Source organism: Nematolebias whitei, chromosome 15 (genome assembly GCF_014905685.2).
Source record: "Nematolebias whitei isolate Nwh7 chromosome 15, NemWhi1, whole genome shotgun sequence".
Taxonomy (NCBI): Eukaryota; Metazoa; Chordata; class Actinopteri; order Cyprinodontiformes; family Rivulidae; genus Nematolebias; species Nematolebias whitei.
Genome location: NC_056512.1, coordinates 29,028,595 through 29,042,255, shown reverse-complemented (window position 1 = coordinate 29,042,255; position 13,661 = coordinate 29,028,595). Strand labels below are relative to the sequence as shown.

Here is a 13,661-nt window from a genome sequence, read left to right as displayed (position 1 = left end):
ACGAGTACGTGCGCGCACTCGTAGTCTTTGTGTGGCAGCGTAGAGAAGCGCCAAAAGAGTGACCATGGCTGATGAAAAACCAAAGGTGAGTGCCTCCATTGTGTATACTGGGATGTTTGACCGGCTCCGTGACAGAGGATCTCAAAGAAGACATACACAGCTCTGCTTTATGCGTTCTGGCGTTTTTAAAAGTTGCGTGATACAATTCAACTATCAGCTACTTTGATAAACCGGAAGGTTTGTGAACGCGCATCCGCACGCGCGCAGTTTTTTTTTTTTCTTTTTTCTGTCCTGATCACAGACCAGCTGGTGTCGACCTCAGTTCATGGTTCATGTCAGTGTGTTTCTGAGGGGAGATGTTTAAAGAAGCAGAACATCTATTTGATGATCACTTTTTCTGGTTAAAAGTTTAGGATGCACCAGAGAAGATCTTTGTTTTAACACATGCATTGTACAGACCAGAAGAATCACATGGTTTGTTTTAATCTATTTACTTCTTGCTTTTTATATCTTTTGAACTTTGTCCACACTTTGTGATATTATTATAAAAATGCAGTCAGAAGTCATCCAGTTGGTAAATAATGTGTCATTTAACCAGCTGTTTTCCAAAGGCCTTAAAAGTTTACATAACATTAGGCGATCAAGCAGCATCATGAAGACAAAGGAACACACCAGACAGGTCAGGGATAAAGTTGTTGAGAAATTTAAAGCAGGGTTATGTTATGAAACGATATCCAAAGCTTTAAACGTGTCATGGAGCACTGTTCGGGTCATCATCCGGAAATGGAAAAAGTCTGGCACAACTGCAAACACAGCTACTACAATGTGTGCAAACAACGTATTACACAGTAAATAATACTCAACCTTTAATCTAACCGTAATTTTCCTTTATATTGATATTATTATTATTACTGTAAGTAATATAGTATCACCATGTTATAAACCACAATCACTGTGGACCAGTATTAATACTATTATTTATTTTACAAGCATTTTAGGCATTTTGTCTATGTATATTTCTTACACAATCACTTTTATGTACTTTTTTTATGATTTGTATAACAGCAAAACTCGTGTGGGAGCAAACGCCACACTGCTACGCTTCAGCCTGAAAATACCAGCGTCACAGTGAAACATGGTGGTGGGAGCATCATGCTGTGGGCATAATTTTTTTTCGGCGGGGACAGAGAAACCGGTCAGAGTTGATGTGAAGATGTATGTAGCTAAATATAAGGCAATCCCTGGAAGAAAACCTGTTAAAGGATGCAAAAGACTGTGGTGGATGTTCTCCTTTCAGCAGGATGATGACCCGAAACATGCAGCCTGAGCTACAGCGGGATAGGTTAGATCAAAACATATTTGTTTGTTAGGCCCTGTCAAAGTCCAGACCTAAATCCATTTGAGAATCTGTGGTAAGACAATGCTTCAGTGCTTCAGACACTTCATCCAGTTTGACTGAGCTTGAGATATTTTTCCAAAAGAATGGGCAAAAATGGCAGTTTCTAGATGTGCAAAGCTGGAAACATACCAGTACTATGGAAGAGTGCCTCTAAGGGGCTAAATTCAAATGCACGCCACACGTTTCAGATTTTTACTTGCAAAAATAAGAATCTGAAAACTAAAGTTTTTACTTCACAATTGTGCTCTCTTTTTATATTGGTGTATCAAATAAAATTTCACTAAATCGCTTTAAAGTTTACGGTTAGTTTGGCCAACATGAAGAAAGATAAGGGGAATACTTTTTCAAGGCACTGTATAATCGCAAGCTTCGAATAGATTTTTGCTTTACTTGAGCAATTTTATTTATTATAACAGATAATTGTGCTACTCTTTGTAATTAAAAAAAATGTTTTGGGGTCTTTTAAAATTATATATTTGCTTTCAAGATCATTTGTTACTCTGTTAACAAAAAAAATCAGAAATCCATCTCTTGATTCTGTTTGTTTTCTTGTTTGTTTTCTTGTTTTTTTTACTCAGGAGGGAGTCAAGACAGAAAACAATGAACACATAAATTTGAAGGTAGCGGGTCAGGATGGGTCTGTCGTGCAGTTCAAGATCAAAAGGCACACACCGCTTATCAAACTCATGAAGGCGTACTGCGAGAGACAGGTGGGCACGACCTTATATCAGTGCACAAGTACCCCAGAAGCATTTCCTTTCTCACATTCAGTCACTTGATTTGTTCTTATTCTATGCACCTTTTTTTCTGAGCAGTGTTAAAGTGGTATCAACAAAACTTTTTCTTTTGTGTTTTTTCCCTTCATGCATTAAGTTCACACCCACAACTTGTCAAAAACACTCACGTGAAACTAATTAACATTGCCACATTTTCAAAACATCTATTCTTTGCCAACATTTGATAATTAGAACTGTCAGTAAAAGTTATTAGTAATTTCACCTGGGCTATTACCTGCTCATCAAAACAAACATTTGTTGCTCAGACTTTGGAGCTGAATATTTTTGTATAGATAAAGTCTTCAGTGTTTAAGAGACCGCCAAGATCATCAGTTCCCTGCAGATAAGGGTTAGCAAAAGCTGTGTTTGTGAGTTGTTGCAATTTTATCAACACGTGGAGATAATTTTTGGAACTGTGTTACGTTTCATGAGGATTATTTTAAATTCTGCACATGCTAATCTAGTTTTAGTAGCAAACGAGCCATGTTGACTGAATTATTTTGACGCCACACAGGTACTTTCAAGTGAAGGTTTTCATCTGCAACTTTACGTCTTATTTCACTGTGAAATAGAAGCTAGACGATTATTGCAAATATCCATCATGATCATGGCTTCTTTTTTTCTGAGAGGGGTTTTGACCACTGTCCTGTTTAAATGCAATAAGAACTGTATGATTTATTTCAAACCTTCTATGTAGGAACTATTTTATTTATATTTATATGGTGGTTATACCATGTCCTATTCAACATGCGGTAGTTTCTGACTTTGCACTTGTTTTTCCCCAACACCTACTTTTCTTTCAATCTGCACCTAAAAGTTACAGCACACCATTAATGCCTTCTTTTATCTAAACTGTAATGTAATTAAACTCTTCAGCTATTTGCATCACTTATGTATGTTGAATTAATGTAACATGTCATCAAATGTGACCACTTTGCCCATTATTGTCATGTATCGCTTGTCTAGAAGGGACTGGGGTTAAAAGAGGGTTTACTAAAGTGAACTTGTCACATAAATAACATGTTTTTATGCTTTTCCAGGGACTGTCAATGAGGCAAATCAGGTTCAGATTCGATGGGCAACCTATAAATGAGACGGACACACCTGCACAGGTAAGACTGGAGCTGATCAAAAATGACTAGCAGCGCCAACCCATACATTTTATTGAACAAAGGATACAGTATAGAACTTACAGAGCATCTGCTGCTTTCACTTTGTGTAAAGTTGGAGCAAATATGAGGATTTCAAATCACAAACCAGAGCACCCAGACAAAATTAAATGCGTATAACAAAACTACACATGGTTTCTGAATTGCAAAGCTTTTTGCAACTGTGAGGCTGATTGACTTCTCAGTTGAGCAGCATTAATCGTGAAAAATTACATGCATTTGTTTTAAAACCACAAATGCGCCTTAGGTGTAAAACAATGCTATAACTTTCCAACTGCAAGCCAAGTTACCCAGTATTTAAAAATAATTATTATTATGAAAATAAACTAACACTCGTGTGTAACTAATGCGCCAGTTTCGCTCCACGTGTTAGTGAGACAGAAAAATGAAGAGCAGAGGAGTGCGTTTGCCTCAAAGCGTCAGAGTATTTTTGGTTTAGTGGCGTGGTTTTGCTTTATTTATATTTTAGACACTGATATTAATAGAGTCATGGATCCTGTATATCGTTGATCATATTTAGATAGTCCAAAAACATTGAACGTATTCTAAACAGTTAAGGGTCTCGTTCCATTTTCATCACGTAAAACTAGTTTAGAAACCGGTTTTGGATTTCGTGCTATACAAGCCCGAAACATTTTTCCAACATTTCGCATTATGCAGGTATTCATATTATGTTGAACTAGTAAGACATGAACTGAAGTGCTCTTTCTTTTCTGGGCAGAGCATTTAATTCTTATAGTTCTAAAAGGCTGGAATTTGTTTTTAGCATTTTCCAGGTCTGATTAAGTACTGAAAAAAAAAAGTATATGAATAAGTGTGTTTCCAGACTTTGTTTCCTACTTCATTTTCTAAAATATACAATTTGAATAAAAAAATGCTCCAACACACAGAGTGCTTTGCTGTTTTTAACATAGAAAAGGTGCACAGGTATATTTTTAGTTCATTAAAACCATTTGTGACAGAGCTATGTTAAATATGTGCTACAATATATACTGTAAATGCATACTATTTGCCATATATTGTACATAAAGTAAGGTATGTATCTTGTCGGTAGCAAAATAGTCTAGCTGATATGCTGCTTTTTATTTACTCTGAATAAAATCATAGCATCAAATGTATCTCTCATGCAGATTGTATTGTACATTTACAGGAAACTTTTGCTCTTTAAAATGACGAGTTGAATGTGTAAACTAATTACTGTGATCAATGTATGAAGGTAATTAAATTGCACAAGCAATAAAACAAATTAACCACGGTCTCTTGAGTGTTAATAAACTGCAGTTGTGAGACAATGCAATGTCTCGGGGGTGAGTCCTGTCGTGTGTCATGTCTTTGGGCAGGTCACTGTGCAGACTTTCAGAGCTTGTAGTGCTTCAGGCTGCAGGAATGCATGAAACTTAATCTTAATTGGTGCGTTGGAGCTGAATGTCTCCCCAGACAGATGCCAGTTACACTCGCTGCGGTTTTACGTTGAAATGGTCACAACCTGTTATTGTATTTTTTTTTCAGAGCTAGGCAAGCCTATCATTACAAATGCAGTGTGCTGTTTTGAAGGCAGCATTGCCTTTTTGTTGTCCGCAAACCAAAAAGATGCATTTTGTTTGAAGCACAGTGTCACCCACAGGCCACATGACGCATAAATGCAACATCCTGACATCTGACTTTTGCTCTCGTCCTGTCACATACAGTTGGAAATGGAAGATGAGGATACAATTGACGTGTTTCAGCAACAGACAGGGGGCCTGATTTAAAACCACCACACCTTGCCGCCATTTACTTCACCAGCCGGTGGCACCCAGCGGCTGGTCGATTTCAACTCGTCCAACTGTCTCAGCAGAATTCCACACCGAAGATGCTGTATAATATTTTCCATCCACGCCCCTGTTACTTTTCTGTCTTTGTGCATAAACTACATCCATACAGCCTTGTATTATGACTTTCATGCTGTATTGTGGTAGCTGCGTAGGAGCTTCCATCCCAGTTCGAAGGGTTGTTCTGAAGATGCAGGTGAAAAGAATTGACAAGACTCTGTTTTTCAAATAATAAGCTTGGTAATTATTCATCAAGTCTGTATTCAAGATAGACAGTTTTGGAACTGGCTCTCACATTGTGAGCAGTTCACCTGCTTTGAGGACACAGCTAGGTTACCATTTAATCCCTGTTATCTAAAATAAATATTTCATTTTATATACTTTTTTATATTGTACTGGATGTTTAGAATAATCGTTTTACTTGTTCACTTCAAATTTTGGGAACCCTAAAGGGATGTTTCAGTTAAATACACATCTGTATTGTCTATTAAAATGCCTGTTAAAATAAAGTTGTCTTTTTTTTCCCAAATATTCACTTGTTCTTGTTTTTATTATTTTTGATTTATTATTATCGTTGGAATTAATTATTTTTTCAGAAATTTCTTATATTTTTTTAAATTCACATAATAATTTAAGTGATATTTTATCATGTTTTAATGATTGCTGTAATCAATGTTAATAGGCCAGCAGAATATGGCCTCAGGGATGTGGGTTGTCTGGTCACTGCCACCAACAAGAGATTTGACCGATGAGGTATTGACCAATCAGAGAGCGACGTTGTGCTGCCCTGACCAATCAGAGCGAAGCTCTGTACTATCCTGACCAATCAGAGCCGCCCAATTGCTGGTGGGCCGGGTCTCGTGCTGGCACCGCAGAACCAACGGATCTGGTATTCGTTATGTTTTTTCTGTTTCGGGTGGAGTCGATATCCCGTCTTTTCTCCGCTAGCTAGATAGGAGTTGCATTTCTTTCCCCCCCCCTCTCTCTTAATTAGCTCAACTCTTCGCCACCGTCAAGACAATTCAAATACCTCCCAAAAGATGACAACGACGACCAACTTTCAAGGCATAGACCCTGGTACTAAAAGCAGTTCCAGGTAAATGAGGGCAGCTTGAGAAGCTTTCATGGAGGAACAAAAGAAGTAGGATGCGGGGAAGCGTTTTTAAGCTAGCAAACGCCTCTTTTTTCTGGTTGTGTTGAAAGACAGTCTAATGTAGTCTGCTGGAGGTGTACATGCGGTATATCTGGACTGAGCTAAAAACTGTCAGTGTCTCTCTAATTGAGTTAATCTTATTGAGTCTCGGAGGCTCCACACCCGTTAGCTACATTAAGTTAGGTTAGCTTGTCAAGCGGCGTCGAGTTGAGCAAAATTAGTTTTTTTTTCTCCTTTTTTTAATGTTATAAAAACGGACAACCCTTAATGCCTCTTAAAGTTTGACCACAAAATAACTTATCTCGTGGTTAAAGTTACAGGCTGGGTGTTTTCCATTGAACTGTTTCTGACTGCATTTTGTGTAAAATGTTTAATAGAAGACTGATTAGAGGAAAGACTAGACTTGAGCATTATCTATGATACAATCTGTAATGACGGTTAGTAAACCTATATTTTAGTGCAGATTTATTATATTTGCTTATTGAAACGCATCCTCCGGGCATGCAGTGCTTTCCTTCCTGTGAAATGATGAATACCTGGGTGCAGTTGTATCTGCAGTAGAAAGAGTAGGTTTATATTATAATATCTGCCCCTGCATGACTCCAAGTTTGTCAGATTTAATAGATTTTTGGGAAATCCAATTTTGCCAGATTTTACTGTGAGCCTGTTTAATGTCGGTCAGTCATTACCCAGTTGGAGGTCGATGGCAGGGGCTTGGGTGGGGGCCTGTAAGCTTGCAAATCTTTTCTTAGCTTTTTGCTTTTGGTTCTTAAAGCCCCCTTTCCCCAGCTGCTGGTCATTTCTGCTGCTGTCTGAACAAAGAGATCCCCCAAAGCAGCAAATGTATCAAGATAAGGCTAAACATGTCGGCTCCTGTCTTATCAGACATACCAGTGCTCATTTTTGGCTGTTGAGTTGCTGCATCTCTGCCCTACCTACTTGTAAGATGGCCCCCATGCTCCCAAATATTTGTACTATTTTTCTTTTAATGTCATTTACAACATTTTTCAGTCAGGTCATCTGGACAGTTTCTTTTTTTTGTGCTGAAACGTTTCGCCTTCGATCCAGAAGGTTTCATCAGAGAAAAAGAAACTGTCCAGATGACCTGACTGAAAAATGTTGGATTGTATACCTGGATTATTGAGCATGGACTTTGTTGTTTAATGTCATTTACAGTTTCATTTTAGACTAAGATCTGCTAAAATCTGTTCCCCATCATAGACCATGTGGAAACCATGAGCTCATCCTTCCTCTGGCCTGGATAAGGTACAGTCTGGTTAAGGCATTACTGTCACTGCTCTGTGGTGGACATGGAAACCTGCAGGATGAAATCATGCTGGTGCAGTCTGAGCTGTGCTGCTGTGACTTTAGTTGTTTATTTGAAGTATTTTGGGGAGATCTGGCTGTTGGACTCCCATCTGCCCCTGGCCATTGGAACAGCTGCTTGGTGTGTCAGCTGATGGCTTCGGGGACTCTGAAAGGGGAGTTTTCTGGAACTAAAGAGGGAGGGGCTTTGAAAGCACACTGGGCTCTGCCATCTACCTCCCAACTGTCCTTCAGAACAGCAAGCTAGAAGTATTTCCCTTTTGGTATTTGTATAAAACTTCTGGTAGAAGGATAAACTGCTAGAAAGTAGCATGTATCAGGATGCTAGAAAGTAGCTTTCTTTCATGCGCTCATCTGCATATATGCGTTTTATATTGTTCCAAAACACTGCTCTATTTTATCTATAGGTTTCAGACCTTTCAGTATGAAATTGGACTCAAATGAAGCATCACATCTTGAGTTATTCATTTACCAAAAGCACAGTATTGATTCCAGAATCGCACACTGGCCCCTTCATGTGTCACTGCAAAGGAATCTCTGCTGAATAGAGGCTGCAGCTAGCTTGCTAACTCTGTGATTACAGGCGACTGGAGTCAGCTGCAGGGCAGAGATTGCGACTGTCTGTCTGATGGACTGACAGGCGAAGCTTAGACAGTGGAGGCTGTGCTGGTGCACCTATTGGCATTTGGTATGAAAGGGTTGGGGTGGAGCAGGGGGGAAACCTTCAAATATTTAGGGGACATTTTTATGTTTCATTCGACTATTGATTATTTTGTTGTTACTAAGCAAGTACAATAATTATTTTTTCCCTCTCTCTTTCTCTTAAGGGTTCTACGACCGCCAGGTGGGGACTCCAACTTCTCTCTTGGTGCAGATGACAACACAACCCCCCAGCGCAAGAACAAAATGGCCTCTAGCATCTTCGCAGAGCCTGACGACCCTCATGCTCATCGGAGGAACAATCCACCAGGTAACTTCCTCTGACATGCCTCTTGTTAATTTTGCATGTAGCAAATCAAAGCCGCATGAATCTAAACCTTTCAGGGCTACATTTACAACTTCGATTTGAATCAGGGAGACATCTATGCAGAGCAAGCTGAATCTTGCAAAGGTAGACAGAACTCTCAGCAGCCTTAAGTAAGCAGAAAGGATCAAGCAATTAATTCCTCTAACTTGAGTGTGGAAAAGATACAAACTGGAGGGTTATTTAGGGTTTCTCATTTCGGTTGTCTGACTGGGTTTCCCACATGTATAACAGCCACAAATGCCCTGAAGTGCAAGGCTAAGGGTAATTTGAAACTAGCCTTTGTTAAATAGTGATAGAAGATCAGACTTCAATGGAAAGAATAGGTTGTGGAAAAATGAATGACTTGGTGAAATGCACAGCCTTGGACATGGAGAGAGGAGCAAATGCAGCTGTGAAAGGGGGTTAAAAAAAAAAAAGGCAAAGGGCTCTGAGATTTCAAGGTCACTGCAAATTTACAACCGCGCTGGCTTAAATGTGATTTGACATTACTGCCTCCCAGAATGTTTGTACTAAACCAAGGAAAGTTTCAGCCCAACGTTGCTTCTTGTTAGACCAGTTTGTTTTCATTGTTTGTGATTATGGAGTGAATATTTTATTATTCAGATCATTGTTTTAATAATAAATGAAGTGCAAAAAGTTGAAGATTCAGGTTTGTGAGATTCCAAAAAGCAAGTTTTCACACTGACCACGTTGTAGAAAAATTGCATGGTGCATCAAAATTTTTCTGGGTGTGTTCACAAACAAGAATTTGACCTAAAATTGTTGCATTAGCCATCAGCTGATTGCAGTAAAAGCCCTTTCCTGCTCACATTGTTTCCCTTGGTGCTGTGTCAAGTTTGGAGAAGATTCTCAGACTTGGCCCACTTTAGTTTACACAACTGAACAGGAATGTTATTTTATAGTTGAATTATCACAGTCTATGTCTTGGTTTACGAGGGTTGTGCTCTCTGTAAGGCCTTTGTGTGAACTTCCGTTTCTCTGCCAAGCAGCGCTGTTTAGATTCCTTATAAGTTAGCCAAAATGTATTATATTTGCACAGAATGTCTTAAACAACCTGGAAGCATGTTGCACTTGGTCTACTACTTAAGTGTTATAACACAAGTACATTTTATCCTTGAATTAAATAATTTAGCGTTTGTAAGTAAATTTGCTCAATTTCCTCAAAATGGTTCCCATGTCTCTAAACTGGGTGTAGAAAAAAGTAATAACATCTGTAAGACATTGGCAGAATCTCCCCTCAACATTTATTTTGAAGTCACACAGAGTGGTGGTTAAATTTTTCCACTAGAACTCGAGATGCCACTTCAAGATGTCAATAACACCCGCAGTTGTTACCCATTCCTTTTACATAAACAGATGCAATGACAAAATACCCACATGTGATGTGTAAACCTAAAGACTTCACATGTAACGTCACTTTTTTAAAATGTTGGTTAGGGAAAAGCAGCAAACATTACAATGTTTGTTGAGGCAGAAAAATATTTTTAACAGAGAAATAAAACACTACTTTTGCCAAATGTTTTGCGCTTGCTAAGGATAATTGTTAACGATAACGTACAAATTATAACTTGGCATTATTGGCTAGATTAAAAAAAAAAAATCCAGAGAAAGGTTGGCTTTTGATTGTGCAAATGTACTGGTAACATTTTTAATCGGATCCAAAAGCATATTTATATTCAGTCAGACTCTTTGGTAAGTTGTTCAGGGTTTTATTGGTGTGTCTAAGAGCCCTTAGCTTCTGGCCACATGATGAGCACTTTCTAACAGGAGAGGAAGCTATAACTACCAGCAGCCAAACAAATGCTTTTCCTGTCTCGCTGCTGTCAGACATCTATGCCTTGGACCCATGAGATCCATAAAGTTAAGTAGAAGGCTATGTTTCGTGCTGATGATAACATGAAGCATCTCTATGTGGTCCATCAATCTGGTTTAATCCCCTCTGCGCTCATATTTGTCGTTCAGCGGGCAGTAAACTGATTAGACTCAGAAATATCGAGCCGATAATGAAGGGAGCTCTTGTTGAGGGATCCACTCGGAGCTGAATCACGTCCCTCCATTACCGACAGCGGCGTCTTCTCTGCGACTTCAGCTGCCGTTGTTTCCCTACACGATGTAGACTTCTCATCACCTCCACGACCCTTGGTTACCTTATGTGGCTTTGAGTAAGCTTAGCCCGTCTCCTCCTCGTAGCTGGCCAGTGCAGGATTTTAATGCTCGTCCTGCTGAAGGAGATTTCAGGCGCTGCAGGGTTTTTGAGTTTTGGCAGTCGGGCCGTCTGACTGGAAGTGTTCCACCACGTTTTTTGGGTCTGTTGCAGCCGCTCAAGCGGATTTTGTGATGTTTCCTTTTGGTTCCCAGTGTTTTTGGCATGCATTATTTCAGTTTGGTGGCCTCATAAAGCTGATGTTTTGTCAAATCTGAGTAGATCAGTCTTTTTGTGAACGTGGTTGCCTCATGACTCAGAGAGGTCTGGTTTTCTCTTTGTCACTTAGTGGATTAGTGTTCATGCAGTATGTCGGCTGCACTGAAGTCTTATTCATGTTTTGTCATCAGTGCTTCCTGTATCATATCACTGTGAACACTTACCCTCTTTTTTTCTCTTCAATAAAAGAAAAAGTGTCTGTTATTGTAAATGAATAATGTCTGCGTGCTTTTAAAGCGTTTTTTTTTTTTAATCATCCAGCTGGTGCAGCCGCAGGAACTCTGTGTGGGGAGCCGTCAGCCCCACTGAGGAGGTGCCAGCAGCCTCTCCTTTTTCCCAAGAACCCTCAGCCCGAACTGACCACCATCCACAACTCTGGGGCCGCCATGATCTGGAACCAGAGACGAGAGGTACCTGACATCTGATTTATTGTTTCCATAACAGAGCTGCAGCCTGGTTAAGCCTAAAAAGCACACAGTCAAAGATTAAGTGTATTTCCAGACAGTTCTGTGGAAAATTCAGTTCATCTATTTGAAACTAATCCAGGTATTTTTTTTTAGAATATTCACTAATCTTTATAATCCCCAGGGAGTGTTGGTTTTTACCGAGTTTTCTTTGTCCGACTTAAAAAAAAAGTTTAGTTAAAGAGCAGTTTTATTAAAGATGCAGTGAAATAAAAGCATTTATTAGAAAACGCAGGAGAAAAGAACCGAAAGACGGGTTCAAAAGCTTACTCTTGTATCTGAATGCCACAAAACCATTTCCCTTCTGAATAATGTTTGTTTCTGGATTATTTTTTGCTTTTTAGCTTGTTTTTTTTTCACTTTAGTGAATGTTTCAAGCTGATGTTCTTGTCTCGTGGTTACATTTCAGGATGAGGATGGCCAAGAACAAACAAACGATGGTGAGTCTTCCTGAGCTCTTCAGCTGTTTTAATAAAAGGCTTTAAGTATCTGCCACACTGTGACTTGTGTTTAAACAGCAGTGTGACTCAGTGAACGGTTCTACAACAGATCAGGTCATTTCACCGTTTGCAAATATCTGATTGTTGTGAGTCGTCTCTGCTGGCATTTTTTCTTTAAACATACAGTACATGTGTTCTCCTTTTCAAAGTCAACAACACGTGTTCTCTTTGATGTGGCTTTTCCCTGTCATGATGAGGGAGGTGATCTGGAGTCAAGCAGCTGTGCTTTAATGGCAGGCTTTGCTTAGTATGAAAAGCTTTTTATTAACCTCCAGGTGGGGGTTTGTGACAGAGCGGCTGGCTCCAACAATGATAGGAGCGTCTGCTGCATCGCTCAGTGGGAGTATTGAAGCTCACTTTTTGTTCTACTTAATACTTTCAAGTTTATACGATAACAAAAACTGAACTTCTGTTTATTAACAAACCATGACTTTAAAATGGCTGCTTTAAATGTTTCCTGTAAGCAAACCTTTCTCACAACCAGAAGTTCAGCCAGCAGTAGACGGTCGTTAAACGTCAGGAGTGTTTTTGTGCACGCAGTTAGATTGCACATATCTGAACATCTGGGTCCACTTTCACAAAGCTGTGCAGTCCTGATTTGTGTGACCCCAGCCTTATTAACTTGAAATCAAGACAGTTGTCACAGATGTTTTGCTGCTCCTTCTGCTGCCCAGCTGTGTGCTACTTCTGCCTGTAAAAATATTTTTAAGAAAAATAGGAACATGTTTATTTATATTTTATTTTAAAAAGTCTTCTTCAGTGTGTTGAAGCAGCAGCACTTCAGGCACTAATGTTGCTTTAGCTCTGATTCTGCATAGAAGCTCCTCTATCTGATATTTACTGCAAAAACTTCAGACTTTAGTCCAAGTTCAGAGGAGACTGGACTTTCCTTTAGCTGAAGCTCACATCAGCGTTTTGTGTAAAATAATTTCACAGAAAAGTCATACTTTTTGTGAAACAGCAGGGTTAGACATACAGTTGTTACTTTTATAGACGTATATTTTAAAGAAAAGTTTATGTAAAGGAAAATTTAGTTGGACTATGGTGTTGTTGGAGCGGGATGAATTTTAGACCTTTTAGTCCTGATGGATGGATCTTATAAACTGGTTGTCAAATTGTACAGAACGTTAAAGTACAAATGCTGTGTAGTAAAAATGTCTGTAGGCAGGGCGCTCGGTTCTGTTGACAGGGCGGGGGCACCCTCCTTGGGTAACTGTAGGGAAACAATTGTGTAAGACGTCAACAAAACGTATTTACAAAAGCGTCAGCTGTGATAAAGTTAGGATGCTGTGCTCGGATGTGGTGACATCTCAGCCACACCGGAGTGATTTGTTGTCGTTATCTCAGTTGTAGAATTTCCTGACGGTGTAGAGGAGGAGGAGCAGAAGGAGACGTCACAAGCCCCCGCCCCATCGGGAGGTGCCAATGCTGCTGCAGGGGGCCGAAAAAACCCTCCTGGTGGCAAGTCCAGTCTCATCCTGGGTTGAGACTACCCTCTTTTTATTTTTGATTTTGTTATTTTTCCCAAACGCTTTTTTATTTAATTTTTTTAAGACAAACCCCCCCCCCCCCCCCCCATCCTCCTCTCTTCCTGCTCATCAACATCTCACCGTC

The 13,661-nt window shown here is 39.5% G+C and overlaps 3 protein-coding genes across 3 annotated transcripts in view; all 3 read left to right on the top strand.

Annotated features, from left to right (window-relative positions):
- Positions 1-13,661, top strand: part of LOC119421599 (septin-9) — a 916,196-nt gene that overhangs the window by 796,415 nt on the left and 106,120 nt on the right. The window lies entirely within an intron of this gene.
- On the top strand, positions 4-5,684 carry LOC119421616 (small ubiquitin-related modifier 2). The gene is made up of 4 exons (XM_037688962.1): positions 4-85; positions 1,978-2,109; positions 3,216-3,287; positions 5,033-5,684. Exons 1-4 carry the CDS (start codon positions 65-67, stop codon positions 5,093-5,095), a joined length of 288 nt encoding a protein of 95 aa, XP_037544890.1. The 5' UTR covers positions 4-64; the 3' UTR covers positions 5,096-5,684.
- On the top strand, positions 6,035-13,609 carry LOC119421610 (jupiter microtubule associated homolog 1). The gene is made up of 5 exons (XM_037688956.1): positions 6,035-6,251; positions 8,462-8,604; positions 11,345-11,493; positions 11,957-11,987; positions 13,395-13,609. The coding sequence occupies exons 1-5, from the start codon at positions 6,196-6,198 to the stop codon at positions 13,532-13,534; spliced, it is 519 nt and encodes a 172-aa protein (XP_037544884.1). The 5' UTR covers positions 6,035-6,195; the 3' UTR covers positions 13,535-13,609.